Source organism: Chinchilla lanigera, unplaced genomic scaffold, assembly GCF_000276665.1.
Source record: "Chinchilla lanigera isolate Chin_1 unplaced genomic scaffold, ChiLan1.0 scaffold00132, whole genome shotgun sequence".
Taxonomy (NCBI): Eukaryota; Metazoa; Chordata; class Mammalia; order Rodentia; family Chinchillidae; genus Chinchilla; species Chinchilla lanigera.
Window position 1 is genome coordinate 1,181,106 of NW_004955533.1, and position 22,159 is coordinate 1,203,264.

Here is a 22,159-nt window from a genome sequence, read left to right on the forward strand (position 1 = left end):
TTTTGTCTTTTTGAGACAGGGTCTCACTGTGCAGTTCAGGCTGGCCTTGAGCTCACTTTGTAGCTCAGGCTGATCTCGAACTCACAATGATCCTCCTGCCTCAGCCTCTCGAGTGCTGGGATTACAGGCATGCGCCACCACGCCCGGCTTTGTCCTGTCTTTTGACATCGGCTGTTAAGGGCATGCTCTGGTGGCTGGTGGTTTGCCTTGTGTTGTTCCTAAGACCCTCCTGTTCACTCCTTTCTGTGACACCCCCACCCCCGCCTCAGCTCCTGGGCAGATCCATCGACCTCAATCGCCTGATCACACAGCGCGTGTCCGCAGCCATGTACAAGTCTCTGGAGCTGGCGATCGGACGATTCGAGAGCGAGGACCTGACGTCCATAGTTGTAAGTACTGGAACGAGTTTCACTTTCGCCTTCGCGATAAATTGCACCAACAGCTGGTTTCCATGTTGTGTAACAGGAGAAGATCCACGCCAGCGGAGCTGGGCCCACGTCAGGACCCTTTCCGCACCCACTCTTCATATTTGTGACTTGGGTTAACTTTCGGGTAAATAACCCTAGTCTCAAACGAGCTGCAGCTAGGGTAAAAGGTAGCATACTACCTATTCAGTCGCGTGCTGGTATTGTAGTACTAGTGAGCTAGTTGATAAACAAGTTTTCAACTCTTTATTGTAATAATCACAAAAGGATACATTTGTCAGCTTTTCATCACTAACAAAATACCTGAGAAGGGCTGTGCGTGCTGGCACACACCTGCAATCCCAGTACTCAGGAGGCTGAGACAGGAGGTTTCTGAGAGTTCAAGGCCAGCCTAGGCTCTATTGTGAGTTCAAAGCCTCGCTGAACTTCATGGGAAGAACCTGCCTCAAAAAAAAGAAGAAAACCCTAAGGAAGAGCAACTTAGAGGAGGGGAGGGTTATTGCGGCTCTCGCTCTCGGAGTTGTGGCTGTGGTCCCTGGGCGCCGTTGTCTCTGCACCATGGTGAAGTGGGACATCGTGGCGAGGACGTGGCAGGGAAATACTCACCTTGTGGCAGCCAGCAAGCAGAGGGACAGCCGGGGGGGAAGAGCCCAGGGCCCAGAGCAGGCCCCACCCCCGTGACCCACCCTTCAACGGCCCTGTGTCGAGTTTCCGTCACTTCCCAGTGACGCCTCAAACCCTGAACCCCACGCGTGCTCCACCCACTCGTGACGCCTCGGCCCCGCAGCCCGCCCCTTCCCAAGCCCCACTCTGCACTGGGGGCCGCGTCTTCAGTACACAGCCCTTGGGGGACCGCTCCACGTCCAAGACATCACCATGGAAACTTCCGGAAACGAGCCTGGCACGATAAAATTGATACAGAGAAAGGCCCCAGATGCTTCTTAAGGGCCCCTGTCTCAGAGCCATTGCATGTGAAAAAGCCTCAGCGTCAGCGTTCGTGGGGACAAGTCACATTGACTGTCGCAGCGGCCAACTCCTTCCTCCACGCACAGGCGAACTCCTGCGCTGAACAGCGTAGCCACAGGGAAGAGCCGCGGTCCCGGGCCACGGAGATGCACTCGCATCAGAGGGAGTGCGGGTGCACAGTGCTGCGGCCCCTGAGGGACTGTTCGGAAGGTGGCCTTGAGACTCCTGAAAACCGCGACCAGCAGAATGAGCTGAAAGACACTGGGAAAGCGGCCGCCGCGCCTTGCTTGGTGGTGCACATCTGCAGGTCCAGGCACTGGGGGAGCTGGGGAGGAGGAGTGCAAGTTTGAGGCCCGTCTGTACAGCTCAGCAAGACCTTGTCTCAGAATAATACAGAAGAGAGAGAAGAGATAGGGTTGTGGCTCGGCGACAGTGCTTGTGCCGGCCCTGGGTTCAGTTCCCTGCACTGAAGATGAAAGAAGTGTATTTGCTGGGAAAGAACAGCATGAATCAGAACGTTTTGAAATCTAGAAATAGGGTAGAAATAAAGTTTTGAAAAAGATGATGGAACTTACATAAGATTTTAAAAACAAAAAATCATTTCAAAAGTGAAAGTTGTATCAGAAGGCACACAATGAGCAGTGACTTTAGAGAGAGATTCAGTGGAAAGAAGAAAAATTCTTTAAGTCAGAAAGCTAAGGCAAAAAAGATTTGAGAGAAAATGACACAGAAGATATGAAGATCAGTGTGCGTTTCTATGCAGAGGTCTCCACTGAAAAGAACAGAGATGAACATTTTTATTTTAAGACAACACTGATAAAATTAAAGACAACTTCAAAGTGCAGAAGGTTCCCAAGGCCTGAGGATCTAAGTGGTAGTGCGAAAACATGCTCGTGCACACATTCTCCTTTTATGTGGAGTGTAGTATTCTGCAGGTTTCCTGAGATGTGTAACCCTTTATTATGAAATCAGCGTTGTGTCCGTCTATGGGCTGGTGTGAGCGTCTGAGCCTCTTTCAGGCCCCCCCTGAGCCGTGAGGTCTGACAGTGTAGGTGTAGTGACCGCACATTTTCAACTTAGGGTGAGTGCCTTGTGGGAGTCAGGTAACATCTCTGTGGAACGTTTGGCACATGTATCCCATGCCTGGGAAGCTCACTCACGTGGCCAGCATCAAGAAATAGAGCCGTAAAGTGTTAGACCTTGAGGACAAGAAAGAAGTCCTTTGTCTCAGCACAGGACTCAGGGAAAGGCAGTCTAATTGTCCTGGGACCTTTGCCAGCACTCAAGGAAAGCAAGTGTGGGCACAGGTTTTGTAGCCAGCCACGTGGATTTTCCAAGCGTAAGGGCGGGAGCTGCAGGGAGTGCACCTGTGAGAAGCAGCTCCGACCGTAGGTGGGTGAGCCACGGGGGGAACAGGAGGAGCCCACAGGGGCCACGGCCGGGCAGGGCTCGCAGCACCTACCTACCTGCGGCCGCGTGCAGGGTGAAAGCGTCTTCCACATCTGCGCGGCGGGCAGAGTCTCAGCCCAGACTGCCTTCTCCTTACACGCATAATTTGGAACAGGGCCGCGTATTTTAATTGTAATTGGCCAAGTATGATTTTGGTGGAAATTAATGTTCAGGCTTTGATCCAGACCAGCAATGTACAATAGAAAGGTAACGCAAGCCATACATATAATTTAAATTTACTCAAAATTATAATAGAAAAGGAAAAAGAACTGAGAACTTGCTCTAAGAATGTTTTATTCACCTGTGATAATTTATGTTAGGCACAGTAAGAGATAAGCAATGATAGCTAATAGTAAAGTAGAATAATGCTCAGGAATAAGTTGTTTAAAACTTACAGAGTGCCGTCTCTGGGAGGCCGCACGTAGCATTCTGGCCTGTGACTCTGTGGGTAGCTGCAGCCTGGGAACCGAGCCGTGGCAGGGGACAGCTGCCAGGGGCGCGTTCCCAAGGGCAGGGTGTGCCTGCTGGTCACCCGCCCCCTGGCCTGTGCTTTCTGGCAGTGAACGTAGGGTCTCGTGTGCTCTAGGTGAGTGCTGCGCTCCGAGTGACGCCCACGCCCCGTCTGCCCTTGAACGGCTCCTGGCGTTGCTGAGCTGTCACTCAGTGCAGAGACCTGAGCGCTGCGCGCCCGCTCGCATGTGCTGTGGGGTGGGCTCGGGCTTTGTCTGCTTGTTGCAGGATTGTAGGGCAGGAGGAGGTGGGGCATCTGCGGGGACTCCGCTCCCGGCTGGCAGGGGCGGGGAGGGGCAGAAGGGGCGATGAGCAGTTAGCGCCTGTGGACGTCCCTGCAGCCGGGCTGTGGGGAGGACGCTGAGAGAAGTGTGTTCCTGTTGTGTGTGTCCTGTGCCACGTCAGTGACCGCCATTGTCCCCGTCCTCCCCCGGTGCTAGGTCCCCTGAGGACTGCGCCTCCTTCCTGCAAGGCGCACTGTGGTCCTCATGCCGTCTCTGTGACCCACAGGAGCTAGATGGCCTCTTGGAAATCAACCGCATGACCCACAAGCTGCTGAGTCGGTACCTGACCCTGGACAGCTTCGACGCCATGTTTCGGGAAGCCAACCACAACGTGTCGGCGCCCTACGGGAGAATCACCCTCCACGTCTTCTGGGAGCTCAACTACGACTTCCTGCCCAACTACTGCTACAATGGCTCCACCAACCGGTGAGCGCGCCGCACACCCGGGACAGGTCTGCACGCCGCCTCGGGCTCGCGGCTCTGCTTCCCCCAGGCTTCCACGGCCACCGTCTCCCCCTTCTTCGTCCCCACTGCTGCTCGTGTCTGGAGCACTCACACCCTCCCACCTCCCCCGCTTGCAAGGGCAGCCCGGACCGGCCCTCGGGCAGGTGGCCTTGGCTTTGCCTGTGGGGACTGTAGGGCTGGGCCGGGCCTGCAGCCTGGGCGGGAGCCGTGGGCATTGGCTGTGGCTCCAGGCTGAATTTTGGGATCCACACTGGGAGTGGCAGCAGCTGTGATGGACGCCCCTGCTGCTGCTGCAGCCTGGAAGGCCGTGTGTGGAGGCCCTTAGCTGCCCCTACCCTCCTACACGTCACTGCTGTCCCGACAGCGTGAAGTGGCTGGTTGGAGGAGTTGGGGCCCCGGGGTCACAGTGTGGCCCAAGAAGGAGCGTGACGGGTGCCGGCCCGGCTGCGGGGGTTCTCTGTGCCCCGCGCCGGCTCCAGTGCTGGCACAGCCCTGGCGCGTGTGTGGCATCCCAGGTTTGCTATAGAGACAGCCCCGGGGAGGTGGTGGGTCCCCTCGCGGCCGAGCCCCACGAGAGGGAGAGGGGTGCCTGTGTGCACCGCGTGTGCACACACCTGTAAAGCTCAAAGAGCGTCTGCTTTCGTACTGGCTGAGTCATTCCTGGCGGTAGGCCCAGCGTTAGGAGGGGGAGCTGATCGGCAGCCGCTGTACCCCAGGAGCCCTGGGGTCTGGCTGTGTTTCCCATGGCGAAGTGGGACTTGCGTGTGTGAGCTGTCAAACGCTACCTGCCAGGTAGCCCTTCTGCGGCCCCATGGCGAGCGCCCACCCTAGGCCGGGGCAGTGGGCACGGAGCTGGCTCTGGAGCCAGGCGCTGCTGTGGCACAGGAGGCTTTGGGGCCTGGCTGTGCATGGTCCCCGCAAACCAAAATTGGAGACGATTCATCCCTGCTTATCTTTACGGCACCTGTCTTTCTGAAATGTACTAAGTTGTTACATAGTCCGAACTAGCTGAAAATTGTTTTTATTATGCAAATAATGCTGCACAATTTATTGTGAAGTTAGAAATCACAGCTACGTAGATGGGGGGTTAAATCCCAGAGGTCTCCCCTGTAAAAATACCTGTCTTCTAGAGTTCTTGGTGTGCAGTTGGCCTTCCGTATCTATGGATTCAGCCACCATGGGTCAAAACATTCAGAACAAATCACACCGTTCCAAATAGGCACAGACACTCTTTCTCGCCATTGTTTCCTAGAGGCACAGTGCAGTCCCGCTCGCGTGCATTTACTTCGTGTTCGGTCCCGTAGAGCATCCGGACAGGACGTCAGGTCTGCCAGGGTGTAGCTACGTAGATTCTGTGCAAATACGATGCCACTTAATGTAAGGAGCTGGTGCACCGCAGGCTTTGGGGACCCACGGGGCCCTGGAGCCAACCACATAGGGGCACTGAGGGCCGGCCGTGGAGTGCTACATTCTGTGTCTTGCGAGAGCGAGGTCACTGGGTGTGCTGTCCTACACCGTCTGCATGTGTCCGTCACAAGGGTCGCTCTGTGCTGGCAGACATGTGCTCTTGTTGCTCTCTGCAGGTGCTGTTGAGGCCTGGCCGTGTTCTCAGGGCCTCTTTGACTGAGGGTCATTGTGGCCCCAGGTGACAGGCAGGAAGCAGCCGCCTGCTGTCCCGTTGTCACTGACACTTCCAAGACCTTGCTCCTCTCTGCGGGTGCCGTGGTCCCGAGTGTTGACTGTCCCTCCCTGGTAAATATGCGGGCCTTTCCCCGCTGTGCGCTTCTTCAGACCGCTCCTGCGGGTGCTCTGCAGTCCGTGGCCGCTCCCCAGGGTTGCAGCTCCTGCGGGGGCCTCTTCCCGGCACAGGGCTGGCGTCTGCGGGGAGTGGCTTCTTCTGCGAGGTCCCCGGTGTCGTGTGGCGCTTTGCGGTCGTGTGCTCTGTGCAGAACGGGCACGGTCCAGCCCCCACGCACTGCGCTCGCCACGCTGTCCGCGAGGGAGGACGTGTCTCGGGGGCGTGGGGGCCTTTCTGACTGCAGGTGCGAGGGAGACCCCTGCGCAGCAGGCTCACTGCCACGCTCCCCTGAGCTGCAGCCAAGGCCAGCTGCCCAGGCACTGCGCAGGAGATGCGTCCAGCTGCCCACGGCGCGAGCGGCGCTGCTCCCAGGCGAGCTCTTGACCATGGGCGGTGCGTAAGCCCTGGTCCTTGTCGGCAGATCCTCCCGTGTCCGCAGGGCTGGGGACGCCACTGACATGTCATGATCAGCAGGGGACGTCTCCCCTGGGGGCAGGTGCAGGCCCTTGTCCTAGGGTGGCCCTGTGTGACCCTGGCCTTGCCGGGGACACCCGTGCCCGAGGCTGGGGAGGACAGGCCCTCCCGGAGGGCGTGCTGCCTGCTGCCTCAGTCCACCAGGTGCTGCCCGTGCTGGGGCCGCTCTCAGCAGGACGGTCTGCACTGCGGGCCTGGCCTCGCCCGCTGACGCAGGACAGCCCTGGCCTCCTCACTGCAGGGGCCCGCTGTAGACGCGGCAAAGGCTGCCCAGGCTGACAGCCCTGCTTGGTGCGGAGGGGGCACAGTGGGGGCGCTGCCCCGCCTCCGGACAGGGGCCCCTTGCTGAGTTCGGCATCCTAACCCTCACATTTTCTTGTCTCTGGCACGGAGTGTAGACAACACCCCAGCCGCGCTGTTGGGTCCACACCTGCAGACCACGGCCCTGTGGGGCTGCTGGGTGCAGTCTGTGAGCCCTCACCTCACTGGGGCCTCCTGCCACGGCTGTCGTCTCCCTCCGGAGCAGCCGGGGCTGCTGGACCCCGTGGGTGTCCTCGCTCCGAGACTCTGCAGGGGCCCCGGCTGCTGGCACAGTCAGCACGCAGTGACTGGGGCTCCTGACGGCCGGGCTGCCTCGGGCCGTCCTGTCAGCAGCGCTCCGGCCTTCCTGGTCGGCTTCCCTGACACCATGCCGGCCTCTCTCGCAAGTCCTCCCTTACCTGGCGTCATTAAACTTGGTTATCTGGAAAGGGCCTTGGAAGACGGGCTTTAGATCCACGATGCAGCCGGCAGCTGGCAGACACGAAGCCTTGTGCCCCGGCAGTGGAACGCCAGGCCCGTGGACTCCCCAGAGCCCCTTGGGGGAGACACGGCTTGGTTACTGCTTGGCGCAGGCGCCCGATTCCCACGAGCACGAGGCCTGCTGCTGGGCCGCAGCTCTGGGAAGTGTGACCGAACGTAGCCCTGGCCCCGGCTGCAGGCTCTGCTTGGGATCAGCTGGGCTGCAGCCTAGCGCAGCCACAGAGGCTGCGTCCTGAGGGATGCGTCGGTCCCAGCGCGCCCCTGGGTAAGGGGAGGGCCGCCTTCTTTCCCGCTGTTGAGGCACCATTTTTCTTTCGATCTGAGACTTTAAACAAACTGTGCATGTGGAAATCTGACTCAGTGGTTTTAGCACCTGTGGGTGATTCTTACCTGAATCAGGCGTCACTGTAGTGATGGAACACCAGCGAGTTTCTGTCTGGTTTTTTGTTTTGTTTTGTTTTTTTGAGACAAAGTCTCACCGTGTATTCCACACTGCCCTTGAGCTTGATGTGTAGCCCATGCTCACCTGTAACTCCCAGTGATCCTCCTGCCCCAGCCTCCCAAATGCTAGGATTGCAGGTGTGCACCACCATGCTGAGATCTTCTTTTTTTAGTGTGTGTCTGCAGAACATAATGAATATATATCTCATGAGTAGATCCATGAACATGTTTTACTTCTTTTTACCTCCTCTTCACCCCCCACCTCCCTGTTTCCTATTGCCTGTCTTTTATTGTGGGCAGCAGTGGGCCCCTAACTTTATCCCCTACAGATACCTGTCAGCATTCTTGGGTGTATGTTAACACTCTTTGATTTGTCTGTTTATGATCAGTAAGGATCAGGGGTTCCAACTCAGGCTATGATCGGTGACTTGCTTTAGATTTTTGTAACTCAGAACTGCCTCATTCTGGGCCCCCTCGGCTGGCTTCCGCTTCCCCGGGCACCTGCGCCATTCTGTAGCATTGCCTTCTGCACCATGAGACGCTCCAGGCTCAGCGTGGCCGTCGCAGTCTGTCATTTCTGCGCGATTCTCATGGTGGAGGATGCACTTAAACACTGAGTGTGAACGCCCCTCCCACGCCCCTCTCTCCCTCCCCTGACAGGGTCTCTCTAAGGCACTAAGGTGCCCAGGCTGCCCTCGAACAGCAGTCCCCCTGCCCAAGTGCTGGGACTACAGCTGTGTGCACCCACACCAGCCTTTTGTGTCTTCCTTTATGTCTAAAGAAACCCTTTGAGCTGAGCTGAAGGTGCCTGCCAACCTTGACGTTTCTACTTGAAAGTTTACCATTTGATTTAAATTGCTCCCGGCCCGTGATCAAGAGGCAATTTCTTCACCGAGTTTGGTCCTAAATGCTGAGTTTGCTTATTCCCTCGCGGTAACCCACAGCCAGTGTCAGGCACCGGGACGGCGCTGCTCCCATCATAGGCGACTGTCGCCCTGCCATCCCAGGTCTGACAGCCAGCGGGGCAGTGAGCACTTGGCACCTGCTGGCACAGGACCGTGGGGCTTGAGGCAGCTCTAGTGCCCGGGCGTCAGCCTCGCCCGAGTCCGGAGACTGCGTCTGTGGGCTGAGGGCTCTGGCCGTGGCTCCTGAACTGCGGACACAGCTTCTGTGTTTCAGAGAGTTCGTGCCAAGTCCCTGCGACGGTTCTCAGTTCACGAAGTTGATGATTGTATCGGTTAGCTGGGAGGAAGATTTAATAGTGGGGAATAAAAAGTTCTGAACTTAAAGAGCCGACATTAAAGTTCGTTTTCTCTTTTTTCTTCATCTTTCTTGCTTAGGTTTGTTCGGACAGTATTACCTTTTTCTCAGGAATTTCAAAGAGATAAACAACCAAATGCACAACCCCAATATTTACATGGATCCAAGGTAGGTGCTTTTGTGTTTGATGTTTTGTGTACATTCTTCTATATTATCATAAGAAGCATATTTTCACATTTAATTTTTTAAATTTTGGGCAACTCAGTATTGCCCTTGCTGATCTCAAGCAGTCCCCCTGCCTCAGCCTCCCTAGAAGCTGGGACTACAGATATATACCATTGTGCTGCCTTGAAATTTAATTTAAATCAGTTCGGTTGCAGTGACTTAAATGTGCTGTGCTTTGTAGCAGGTATTTTTTCTTCCATTTCATTAACATCTCTCTGACACATGGCAGTAATTTAAAAGAGAAACTCCCATTGTGACATCTGCTGTGCTCCTGCTGCTTAGGAGCTGAAGCAGAAGGTGCGATTGAGCCCAGTAGTCAGAACCAGCCTGGGAAACACCATGAGAGGCCGCTGCAGAAAAGGGAAGACAAGACCGGGCGTGGTGGTGCACGCCTGTAATCCCAGCACCCTGGAGGCTGAGGCAGGAGGATCGCAGCAAGTTTGAGGCCAGCCTGGGCTACAAAGTGAGCTCAAGGCCAGCCTGAACCCTATAGCGAGACCCTGTCTCAGAAAGACAAAAGTGGGGGGCAGTAGGGAGAAAGGAAGGGAGGAGACAACTCAGAAAAGCGTGACTTGGGATTAGCTCATGGGGTCTGTGTAGCTCCAGCCACATGGCAGATGTGGGAGCAGGTATCCAGGCTCATTCCTGCCATTCAAGTGAGGCTATCTGTGGTTTAAAGGTTTGAAAACATCAAGCTAAGAAAACGCACGGCAGAGTCCTAGGAGCCCCGTGACTCAGGGCCAGGCCAACAGCCTCAGGCCAGGGTGGGGTGGACGGCGCGGAGGGAGGCCCTGGCCCCCGCAGGCAGCGGCAGCCTCTTCCTGAGCGGATGGAGCCCTTGCCTGTGCCTGATGAAACCCAAGAGATGCCCACAGGTGTTATTAAGGGGTAGTGCTCGTGGATTCAGCCACCCAGGGCTCAGAAATACGTAGGAAAAACTGTCTGAACAGAACACACGTGTGTTTTTGCCTATCCTGACTCTTTAAACAACAGTCTAACGACTACTGATCCGCACATACGGTGTGAGACTCCAGGGTAGCCAGGGAGGCCCTCGGACACGGGCGGGCGTGGCCAGGGCATGTGGAGACGCCACACTGTGAGAGGCAGCTGCAGTGCAGCACGGAGATGCTCATCTCCACGGGCCTAGGCGAGGCTCCAGAGGCGGGGGAGGCAGCACTTGCCTCTGCTCTGCAGGGCTGTCCCGGCCCACAGATGAAGGTGAAGAACCCACATCACCCATGAATGTAACGGCGGCTTTGTGGGGTGGGGGCCCCCTCCTTGGCTGTCGGGCAAGGCCAGGGTCCCTGCCACCGGGCTTCCTGCCGGGGTGCGTCAGGCGCTGCCCTCCTCAGGTCTTCAGTGTTCTGCGTGTGGCGTGTCACCTGGCCGTCGCTCACAGCAGTTAGCGCTGCGCACCCCCTGACGCGTGTGGCCTCTGGGAAATGGCCTCCCTGGAGTTGGCCTGGCCCGCAGCAAGCCAGGAACCGCTGCTGGTGAGTGGCGCCTCTGGCAGACGCCCCGGCCAGGGCAGCGCCGATTCGGTCTCCCGTGAACGTGGGTTCTGAGACTTCACCAGTGATTTGCATGTGGTTTTGTTTCTTTCAAGCATTGACCCCATTACCGACAGACACTTGCCGACAGATTCTTGCTCAGAATCTCAGCGCTCAGAGTCAGAGGTGGGGCTTCGAGGAGGGGTGGAAGCAGGTGTGCGAGCTGAGGGTCAGTGTGGTTCCTCCGAGTCCGATGGGCACGGGAGCTGCCACGGGACCGCGTATGCATGGCAGGATCAGTTTCTGATCTCGGTGGACGTGGTCGCTGTAGTCTTTTAGGATCAGCTTACCCTCGGCTCTGCTGTGGGTCCCACGACCACCCACCAATCGCGATGTTCTACTAGAAGGACTGTTCGGACTCAGCCAGTCGTTTGTGCCCTCAGTCGTGCTTTACTAGAGCAGAAGCTCCCAGCAGAGTCCCACGGGGTAAAAAGACGCGTCGGTGGCACCCGGAGGAGCCAGGCTCAGGCCGCTGCGGTCCTCCCTGGGGTCGCGCGGTGTGCACGGTGCTCTCCCCAGGGAGTTCCACACCCTGAGTCAGCCCACAGGAAGCCAGAAGGAATGACACAAGAGGTGGAGGGAGGGGCTGGGGAGAGGAAGGGGTGAAAAGAATGAAGATGTGTTCTGTACGTGCAGCAGTGCCCTACGGTGGACGTATGGGAAGTTCCTGACTTAGGAACGAGTTCTGTCCCAGGAGAATGTTCATGAGTTGGATTCTTTCGTATCCGACAAAGAGAGTCTTACACGGTACACCTGTGACGTTCACAACTCAGACGTTCCTCAATTGAGGACTTAAAAAAAAAAAAGACAGAAAACGAAGAAAATAGCAGGCTTAGGCGCTACATACCAGTAGTTACGTATAAATATATTAAATATAAACAGTCAGGGCCCAGTGTTGTGGTACATATCTGTAATCCCAGCACTCTGGGAGACTGAGGCAGGAGGATCTCAAGTTAGACACCAGATGGAATGACTTAGTAAGACCTTGTGTCAAAATAAAGGGCTGGTTATGTAACTCAGTGTGAAGACACTGAGGTCAGTCTCCACTGCTGTGATATGAGATTGATAGATAGAGTCTAAGTGCAGTTAAAAGACAGAGCGTGGCAGAATGGATTTAAAAATATAACTGAACTCTAGGGTTCAAGAAATTCACTTCCTATTAATGATCCAGGTGGATGAAAATTAAAAGAGTGGAAAAAACTCTATAAGCCCTGTATATAACTATATAAGCATTCATCACAATAAAGCGAGTGGATATATTTTTACCAGATATTAGCTAATGCAATAGAGTCAAACCACCAAGAAGAGAGCAATTCTAGATGTTTTACGACAAACCACAGGGCTTCTGCACGAGACACAACAGCTGGTGGACATGAAAGGACGAATGGACACCTCCACCCAAGGACTCCAGCTCCCTTCCTAGTAGCTGACAGAAGCAAACACACAGTCAGCACGAGCAGAGACGCCTGAACTGCGCGCTCCGCCGACTGTCAGGCTCTGACCGACAGCACTCGGCACCCCCCCCTCACACAACGCAGCTCCTCCAAAGGGCCGTGAACCGTCACCAGAATGGGCCGGGTATTCCGGCCCATAAAGGACACTTAGGCAAAACTGAAAGATGCGAAATCATATACTGTGTTCCCTAACCACAGTGAACTCAAACTAGAAATCATTTTACGAAAGAAAGATTTAAAAAAATCTCCAAACACTGGAAAATTAGCACACTTCTACGTAAACCGTGGGTCAGAGGCAGTCTCAAGGGAAATTAAAACGCAGTCAGCTGAATGAAAATCCAGACCAACACGAAGGTGTGTGGGCTGCTGCTGAGGAGGTGTGGAGAGGGGGCACCGCGCATTACCTCAGGTCTCCCTGAGCTCTGCGCCTGCGCCCCGAGGGCAGCTCGGCGCCCGCCTCCCAGGGCACCTGCACTGCCCGCTCCCTCGCCCGCCCGCTGGCTGCCCGGTCAGGATCTGTCCTAGCAAGTTTGCTTTTCCTGACAGGTGGGAGACCCCCTCCTGCGAGCGCCGCACATCTTACAAAGGAAGTAGCCGCTGTCTCACCTGGGTGCTGTGTGGGGCGCATGCTGCTGCTCCCACGTGCACATGCGCACGCTGACCTTGTTTAAAACCCTGACCCTCGTTCCCCAGGCTTTGAACCTGGCCTACTCCAGCATTTACGGCAGCTACCGGAACTTCGTGGGGCCGCCGCACTTCCAGGTCATCTGCCGGCTGCTTGGCTACCAGGGCATCGCAGTGGTCATGGAGGAGCTGCTGAAGGTTGTCAAGAGCCTGGTGAGTTTCCCCGAAGGAGCCTCCTTCTCACGGCACGAATTCCCGGGCCAGAGCCGCCAGAGCTCCTCTCTGCCGAGTCTTCAGCGGATGATTCCATTTAGGTCAAACACTTCTGATGCTTTGATTTCTCCCCTATTTTTCCTAACTCAAGAAAGCAGATCCACCATACCTGTGGCCTGTGGTTCCAGCCACTTAGGCGGTCTGATGGGGGAATCACTCGAGCCCAGGAGTTTGAAGCCAGCCTGACCCTGTCTTTAAAAAAACCTGAGTGCATCCAGGTTATTTTAACTGACTCATAGAAGGCATTTTAAATTACCAAAATATTACCTTCCTTATACGGGAATAGAACTCTTTATCACCAGGGATAGGTTTTCCTGTGTTTCCCATGATTCAACCACTGGTCAAGAGAAAGGTTGAAACGGTGGCCGTCTGAAGTGTTCACCTGCCACGGAGATGAGATGGCCGTAAGACTAACAGAATTGTAGGAAGTTAAATCTACGCTGCACAGCTCAGGATTAAAACTTAGTCAGATGTAGGCGAGTTTGGTCATTGATCCTAGGGCCCACCCAGGCTCTGCCAGGGCCCCAGCGGGACATTCTGTCCCCACATGTACGGCAGGTCTGAAGACGTTGAGATTCCTGGCCCACGGCTGAGCACAAGGGTGACCGACCCAGCCCTGAGGCTGTACCAGACCCATCAGAACCCGGCACTGCCCACTGTCCTGTGAGGGCTGCAAGGGCTCTTGGTGTCAATGGTGCATCTGCAGAGAAGGTGCTCGACGGCCCCAGCTCTCCTGCCCTCTTCCGGCACCTTCAGGGCCCCTGCGTCTCGGGGGCACATGATCTACAGCGTCAGTGTGGCGAGCCGCGCAGACACCTGGTCACTGTTCTTTCCCCAGTGGGATTTCACTCCCCTGCTGGGGCAGTGCCTCAGACTGGCCACAGGAGCACATTCTGTGAACAGGCCCGTTCACGGTGCATGCCGTGGCCAGCGCAGCCCTTGTCTCCCCAGCTCCAGGGCACGATCCTGCAGTACGTGAAGACGCTGATGGAAGTGATGCCCAAGATCTGCCGCCTGCCCCGGCACGAGTATGGCTCTCCCGGTGAGTGTGGAGGCCTGGGCTGTGGAGCTCATGGTGGTATCCACGAGGGAAGGGAAGGTCAGCCCTGAGGCCACAGCAAAGGAAAGAGAGTTGGACGTTATTGGGAAGAAGGAGCGCTGCCTTCCTGGGTGGAGGAGATAAAGAGCCTGAACCAGAGCCTGCCTAAGGGCTGTGCCTGCCCACCAGGAAGCACGTGGGCAGGTGTGGTAAGGTCCCCGTCAGCCAGTGAGGGTTAGGTGTGGAGGTCGTCAACGCTCTGAACACTATTCCCCTGCATACCCCCGCCAGAGAGTGCAGGGAGCTTGACTACACCAGGGCCTGCTACCCTCCCGGGCCCACAGACCACTCAGCCTGAGGCAGCAGCTGTCTTGTCCGTCAGATGATATATTCCCCCCCGGCCCGTTCCAGCCTGTCCTGTGTGCAGGCTGTAGCTCTCACGCAGCTGTGTCCTTCAGGCCCTGCTCGTGTGCACTTGAATTGCTGCTGTTGGGCTATCTAAATAAGCAGCTCTAATGGTTTCGAAAAGTACTGTTCTTGATTATCTGAGCCAGAGGAACCTTTGTCGGTTAGGGCTGGCTTTTGTCCTGTGTGACAGTCTTTTGTAAGTTGCAGAGCTGAACACTAGCCTTGCCTTCAGTGACTGGAGCCCCATGGGGGTGACTGACGGGAGACTGACCGGTAGCAGCCCGCTGGTGCAGCCTAACACCTGGACATACCTGCTGTTGGTTTTTGGTTTCAGGGAGCAGTGGGGGACTGCTCTGCCACCAGGAAGGAAATCCAGGGTACTGCGGCCTGCCCTTGCTTAGAGGAACCCAGTCTTAGCGCGTCAGAGAATAGACGAATACTGTTGGGTAACAAAAGGACAGGATGGGAGCTTTAAACCATAGAGGAGGCCACGTAAGCACATTCAGCACAGGAAGAGCTGTCCGCTCCCAGAGGCCTTCCCGCAGCGAGATGGCCGTGCTGCAACCGGCAGGAGCCAAGGCAGCAGGAGCAGGGGCATGGGCCGTGGTGAGGGAGGGGCTGTCTCCGTGTACGGGCAGGCAGGTTTGTGAGGAGTGGCCCTCAGGGCATGAACTAGGGACAAGGACTTTCACTGATGTGCGTTGCACATCCAGCTTCCTACTCCAGGGTAATCCGGGCCTGAGTCTCCTGCCTTGTATGTGCACTCTGGAATCAGCCTGTTGGCTTTTGCCTGGGTTTGCACTGAAAGTATAGACCAGGAGTACTGGCTTTCTTTCTAGTCTTCACGCCTGCGTTTTTGCATGCTGCTGTAACAGCAAAGATCGGGTTGTATTCCCACAAGAAAGCGAAGGACTCTATTTAGAAACAGAGTTTATTAATTTGAAGCTAGCCACCCTTCATCCCTGACTTGCAAGTCAGGAAGTGGGCATGGGCCTGCCTTTGTTCCCACCTTGTATACACTTTTGGTTTCCATGGTAACAGATTGGAATGTTGCAGCCCTGGCCACGTTGTTTTCCTTGTGCCACGAACCAGGTCAGGCTCCGGTCGTGAGCCCAACCACAATGATATATACTTTCTGTACTCTGTTCTGTATGTCCCCCCTTAGACAACCATACATTTCCTTTATGGTTACAACGTTCATCTAGGGCCAGGGAAGGGATGAAACAACCCAGGCAGGGTCACAGGTGGTTATCCGGGCCCTGGTGTTGTCTTTGGAGAAGCATTCCAGGGCTAAGTGAGGACTGCAAAGTTAACTTTTTACAACCCCTCCGGGGTGTTTTGAAGCTTACACTAAGACTAAAATTTTCTATCTTAAAACGATATGCTAAGAGTCGCCGTCCCCTACACTATGTTGCATTGTCCAGGCACTGGTGAAGCTCTTGCCGCTTTTCCCAACTGTGACATGGCCGCAGAGTCTGGTATCCGCCCTCGAACAGGTGGGGGCCTTCACTTCAGTGCCTGCAGGGTGTGGTGCACCTGTCAGATGCCTGTCTGCCTCTGCGGGGCTGCCGGTCCCTCCTGCATTCTCACGTTGTGGCGGTAATTCCTATTGTCCTCCACCTTTTCTGAAGAGATGGGGTCGCAGAGGTGGCGTCCCATCACCCTGGGCTCAGGGCCAGGAGGTCAGTGGGGCCTGGATGCTGTGCCGTTCACGTCATCAGCACGCGTCCAGTGGCCAAGGAACCAGGGTGCCAGGCGGCCGTGCCCCTGCCGCCTCCGCCAGCTCCCGCTCGCCCTCGCCCCGCAGGGATCCTGGAGTTCTTCCACCACCAGCTGAAGGACATCGTGGAGTACGCGGAGCTGAAGACCGTGTGCTTCCAGAACCTGCGGGAGGTGGGCAACGCCGTGCTCTTCTGCTTGCTGATCGAGCAGAGCCTGGTGAGTGCCTGGCCCCGCTTCCCTGCTACCGCGGGACGGCTCCGACCAGGCCGGGAAGCACCCTGCTGGGGAGGTTTCACGGGAACATCAGAAGCGGTGTTAGAAAGCCCCATTTTTTTCTCATGGTCACTTATTTGAAATTTGTTCTCTGCATCTCACAAACGAAAAGGTAATATTCATTGTTATAAGGTCTTTCGTTTTTTGGTTTTTTGTTTCTTTGGTACCAGGAATTGAACTCAGGACCTTGCACTTGCCAGGCAGGTGCTTGTGCCACTGGGCTATATCCCCATCCCCTTCCCAGGGAGATTGTTGCTATGTTGCTACCTTTTTTTTTTTTTTTGTCTTTTTGAGACAGGGTCTTGCTATGCAGTTCAGGCTGGCCTTAAGCTCCCTTTGTAGCCCAGGCTGGTCTCGAACTCGTAATGATCCTCCTCCCTCAGCCTCCGGAGTGCTGCTACTTGAAGTGTGTCTTTGTGGGCCTGAGGACTGTGAGGGCAGAGCTATTTCCGAAACAGGCTCCAAGTGCCTGGAGCCTACTTCAGGGCGTAGGGACAAGGTGCCGAGCTGCTAGGGGCTAAGCTGTGGGCTCGCTCCTCACACCTGTACACAGGTGTGGTGATACTGTTGGCGTGCGGGGGAGCCAAGGTCAGGTGTGCACACATCTGGGAACTGAAAGCTTCCCGGGACCACATCTTCGGGCCCCCTTTCGTGCAGTACCCTAGATAGTGGCCAGGGGGACCTGCAGCAGCGGCCTCGGACTTCCTTGTCCTGCTCACCAGGGCCCAAGCCCCCCCTCCCATGACACATCTCTGCGTTACCCCTGCCTGTTGGCAGACTACTCAGTGGGCCTTGTCTTCAGCAGGTTTCTCAGCACCCCCTAACGTGGCTTCCCTTTCTCTGCCGCAGTCTTTAGAAGAAGTGTGCGATCTGTTGCATGCGGCCCCTTTCCAGAACATCTTGCCACGAGTCCATGTGAAAGGTAAGCCTGTATGTCCGCCCTGGGGTCCAGGCGGCCCTCTGCACACTGCTTGGGCTGGGGGAGGCTTCGGGGCCTGTTCAGCCACAGCTCCGGACAAGTGGAGGGGTGTGGGACGGACCCTAGTTAAATGAGTAACAGAGAGGGAAATGTTCATGCTGAAACCATGTCTAGGACTTGCTTCAGAGCGGCAGGGGAGTAGGGGCAGGTGAGCACGCAGAAAACATCCGTGGCCATGAGCTGGTTGTCCCAGCAGCCGAGCGATAGAGTCTCACTGTACTCTTCTGCTGTAGCTCAGATCTGAAGTTTTCACTAAGTTTAAAAAAGGAGTATTTAACAAAATCAGTTCTGTTAGGCTTTGTTATTTGTGCTCTTTTCAGTTCATTGCACGACGGACTTATACCAGTCCCAGTTGAAAGTAGACCGCAAGTGGAAACACTACATTGAGCAGATCTGTCAGTCCGAATTATAACATTAAATGTAAAAACAAAGACCAAATGCATTAGTTCTACAAAATTTCCTTCCAAAGAGAATCCATGTTCATGTTAACAATCTTTTCAGCAGAAATTTAACAAAAAAGGAAAGTATAATAAAACATTTTCCCACTGCAGAGGGGGAGAGGCTCGATGCCAAAATGAAAAGGCTGGAGTCGAAGTACGCCCCGCTGCACCTCGTCCCACTGATCGAGAGGCTGGGGACCCCACAGGTAGGTAAAGTGTGCTGTGGCTGCCGAGGGCTTTAGGCCTGCAGTGAGCGGGGTAGGGGCGTCAGGAAATTATCTTGGGACCAAATGCGCAGCAGCCCCCCAGCTCGAGGGGAACGCATTAGAGACCACCTTCCAGGGTGTGTGTACTGTGAATGAGCTCCTCACATCACTCAGTGGCTCAAACATACACAAGTGTTACTGGACACCGTACATCCCTTCACAAAGAAGGCTTTTTGAAAGGGTTACGAGCGAAGCAGAGCCTGGAGCAGGGCAGCAGGGCGTGTTCCACGGTTCCACGCTGGCTTATGCTGCACTCCCGTGCCCCGGCCTCCGCGTGCTTGCCACCCTCAGGGGGCATCCTGTGCAGTGCAGGGTGTACGGCAGCATCCCTGATCTCTGCCTGTTAGATGCCCGCAGACCCAGCCACACTGTGAAGACCGAACACACTGCCAGACGTGCCGGGAGGCAGAGTCACTAGCAGCTGAGAACAGCTGCTTCCCCTGGACGGCAAACTAGTCAGTCTTGTGGGATATGTAGTTACCGAAGCTTGCTTGTTCATGCTTGCTTCCACACCTCCTCTTCTGCCCGCTAAGTGTTCTGACAGCCGTAAACAGTGCCGCCCCTGGTTGTGCTTTCTGCAGCAAATTGCAATCGCGAGGGAGGGGGACTTGCTGACCAAGGAGCGCCTCTGCTGTGGCCTGTCCATGTTCGAGGTCATCCTGACCCGGATCCGGACCTTTCTGGACGACCCCATCTGGCGCGGGCCTCTCCCCAGCAATGGGGTCATGCATGTGGATGAGTGTGTGGAATTCCACAGGCTGTGGAGCGCCATGCAGTTTGTGTACTGCATTCCTGTGGGGACACACGAGTTCACCGTGGAGTAAGTGTGTGCCGTGTGGCGCTCTGGAGAGGGCAGTTCCAGGGCAGTGGGAAGAGGCCGGGACGTGGAGACGGGAGAGGTCTCCTGGAAGGGGTCGGACGTACAGCACGCTACTTCAGGGCCACAGAGGGGGGGCTCCTTTCTTGATGCCAAAGGGAGGACCGGGACTTGCATGAAGGAGCCCCTGAACACACACGCACTGAACACAGGTCAAGCTGCGGGTTTCCGGGGGGCAGGCCCCTCCTGTCATTCCGCCCCAAAGGTCTGACAGAGGTTAGGAACTGGCATGCCAGAGTTCAGACGGTCTTTAGCAAACCCGGATCCCCGGCTGCTGGGATCCTGCTTCTGGCTGTGGACGGCGATTGTGAGCGAGATTCGGACAGCCTCGAGGGGCGCCTGGAGCACCCGCAGGACAGGCTTCCGGGCGTCCGTCTGTCCTCTGACCGCTGTGCGCTCTTGCTCTCAGGCAGTGTTTCGGCGACGGGCTGCACTGGGCCGGCTGCATGATCATGGTGCTGCTCGGGCAGCAGCGGCGCTTCGCGGTGCTGGACTTCTGCTACCATCTGCTCAAGGTACAGAAGCACGACGGCAAGGACGAGATCATCAAAAACGTGGTATGTGGGCAGGCCTTCCCGGGGCCGCCTTTGCTTTGATTAGAAGGTTCTGGGGGCTTTTTCCTCCTAGAAGTGAGCCTTCACCAACTGAAACGTTCCTTCCCTTCCCAAAGTAAACCTGAACACGACTGGCAAGTGTAATCGGCAGGTTTAAAAAACAAGAAAGCTGCCACTGTCTTTCTCAGAGCGCCCAGACCTTGTCTGCAGGGTCTGCACTCTCGTGTTACTGGCACCGTCCCAGTCCTCTCGTACAGTGCAGGGAATGCCTTGTCTTCATCCTTTTACGGATTCCTGACAGTTGAATTCTGGAAAATATTGCTCCTTTTAGTTGGAAATGATCTTTGCAAATACTGCAGCCTTTCTTCTGCTTCTGTCCTTTGGGACTCAGACACGTTAGCCCTCCACACCGCCCCGCACCCTGCCGTGTTAGCTCCGAGGCGTCAGGAGGCTCCGTGGTCTACACGGCACCGTCAGGCACTGAATTTCACATCAGCCAACTCTGCGCGGCTCCCTGGCCCCCTCTGCTCACCCTCACAAAGCCAGTCAGTGTGGCAGTGGTGCTGCATTTGCCCTGGAGACAGGGAGTCCGCCTTCACACTCGGGGAGGCAGGGGACTGATTTCAGATCCTTGTACTTGCAGGAACAAGGTCCCCCTTTCCTGCTGCCCCACGTCGTTCTTTGCTTTTTATGTGGTTCCTTCCAGCCACAGTGGGCCAGGCCGTCTCAGCTCCCAGCATTCCCTGCCATGGCTTTTCCGCCTCCAGCTGGAAGTCCTCTGCCTGTGCAGCAGCTGGGTCTGGCTGCACTGTCCCGGAGGCTCTGCCTGTCTCCAGGTTGATAACCTCTGCACACCTACCGAGCCCTTTCGGTGAGGCAGGGGTACGGGTGCAAGGAGCAGGCGTGGGCGCCTGCAGGGCTGGGGCTGCCTCATGTCTCTCTCGGCTTCCGGTTCCGCTCACTATGTCTGCAGTAACTCACTTCAGCTTGTCTCGTCCGCTGTTTCCACTCCAGAAGTCGCCATGTTCATCTTTTCAGTTTAGTTCTTCCAATCTTGGCTGTAACTGATACTTTAAATCTTTGAATTCTAGTATTCACTGCAAAAGAACTTAATTCGGATGATTTTCTCCCCACGATTTGCACTGCGGCTGCTCACTGCCATGGGCTGGTGCCAGCCTGGGACCAGGTTAGCCTAATTACGGGGTGCTAGCGTCAGCCTCATGCCAGTGCCGCTGTTCTGTGCTTTTCCACCTACGTGGGAACCACCAGCAGTGCTCCAAAAGCTTGTGTTTTAACGTTATTCTTCACCCAAATCAGTCATAGCACGGTCGGTCAAATCTGGAAGTCTAGAACTCGTGTTTTACTGTTCTTCCCTACTGAACACTGTCTTGTCTTTATAGTCCCAGCTTTTAGCACACAGTAGGTTCTTAGTGCGTGGACCTTTGTGGAATGAATGTGAGTTTCAAGTTTTGCAAAGCTACATGCGGCAGCACGAAACCAACAGAGAAATGCATTTAAACTGAAAGTATATTCAATTACAATAGCAGCATTTAAAAGTGTTGCAATAGTCTGCTATAATTTTCTGAAAAAATGTGAAAATCCTAACATTTTGAGTCACAAAAAAGTACCTGCACAAGGGCTCATAATAAAAGGCGCTGACCTGTTGTAGCCTTTGAAGAAGATGGTGGAGCGGATTCGCAAGTTCCAGATCCTCAACGACGAGATCATCACCATCCTGGACAAGTACCTGAAGTCCGGCGACGGGGAGAGCACCCCCGTGGAGCACGTGCGCTGCTTCCAGCCGCCCATCCACCAGTCTCTGGCCAGCAGCTGAGGGGCGGGGCGGGGCGCCCCCGCGAGCCGCTGTCGGCGCCGTTCTTGCTGAGAAGTGCTTAGTGAGTTTTAGGGACTATTTTTCAGTACCTCTGTACTTGTTTAAGGGGGTACTTTTTCATCTAAAAGCTTATTTTATAAAACTGACTTATTTTTCTAGACTAAAATTGTATACGCTTTTGGTAATGGGAGTCTGAGAGTACCGGCCGCTCGTCGTGGCCGTCCCGTTCTTACAGGGTTAGTCTCAGGTTTCCTGTCCCAGCAGCTGAGCTCATTCGTCTTCCCTAGTAAGCTTAACACCTGTTAACTGTACTGAAATCCTACGCCAACTACCATTAAACTTCACGACTTTAGCTGTACTGCAAGGGTTTTCTGGTCTTTTATGAGCCATGTTTTCTAAGTCATTATCCCTCTTTTGTGCCAGTGTTTTAGAAGACAGTCAACTCGATTCTTTGGTTTCCACTAAATCCAAGTACGATGAAAGCCAATTTGTGAGGAGTACAGGTTAGAAAAATAAAACTAATAAAACCTACTTGTGTGTGTGTGTGTTTACTGCCACCTGTCCTGGCCGGCGGGGGCAGGCACTCTGCTAGCTCATGGGCTCAGGCCAGAACTGAAGCCCCTCCACAACGCCGAGGTGGGACGGGAGCCCGAACCCCCGACCTACATGCAGATCCGTGGGACGTGCTCTGCTGCACTCGCAGTGAGTGACGTGGCCTTTACGATTTATGCAGTTACCTCAAAGTGACTGGTGATATGAACTAATCAC

The 22,159-nt window shown here is 55.3% G+C and overlaps 1 protein-coding gene across 1 annotated transcript in view; it reads left to right on the plus strand.

Moving 5' to 3' along the window:
• The window catches only part of LOC102003692 (cytoplasmic FMR1-interacting protein 1), a gene marked incomplete in the record, with an annotated part of 145,395 nt that extends 123,473 nt beyond the window's left edge, over positions 1-21,922 (plus strand). Inside the window, 11 exon segments of the mRNA XM_013507676.1 lie at positions 270-389; positions 3,861-4,060; positions 8,954-9,041; positions 12,796-12,939; positions 13,951-14,041; positions 16,254-16,384; positions 17,291-17,363; positions 17,972-18,066; positions 18,708-18,946; positions 19,413-19,560; positions 21,227-21,922. Coding sequence (XP_013363130.1) covers positions 270-389; positions 3,861-4,060; positions 8,954-9,041; positions 12,796-12,939; positions 13,951-14,041; positions 16,254-16,384; positions 17,291-17,363; positions 17,972-18,066; positions 18,708-18,946; positions 19,413-19,560; positions 21,227-21,391 — 1,494 coding nt within the window.
• Between the last annotated feature and the right edge of the window lie 237 nt (positions 21,923-22,159).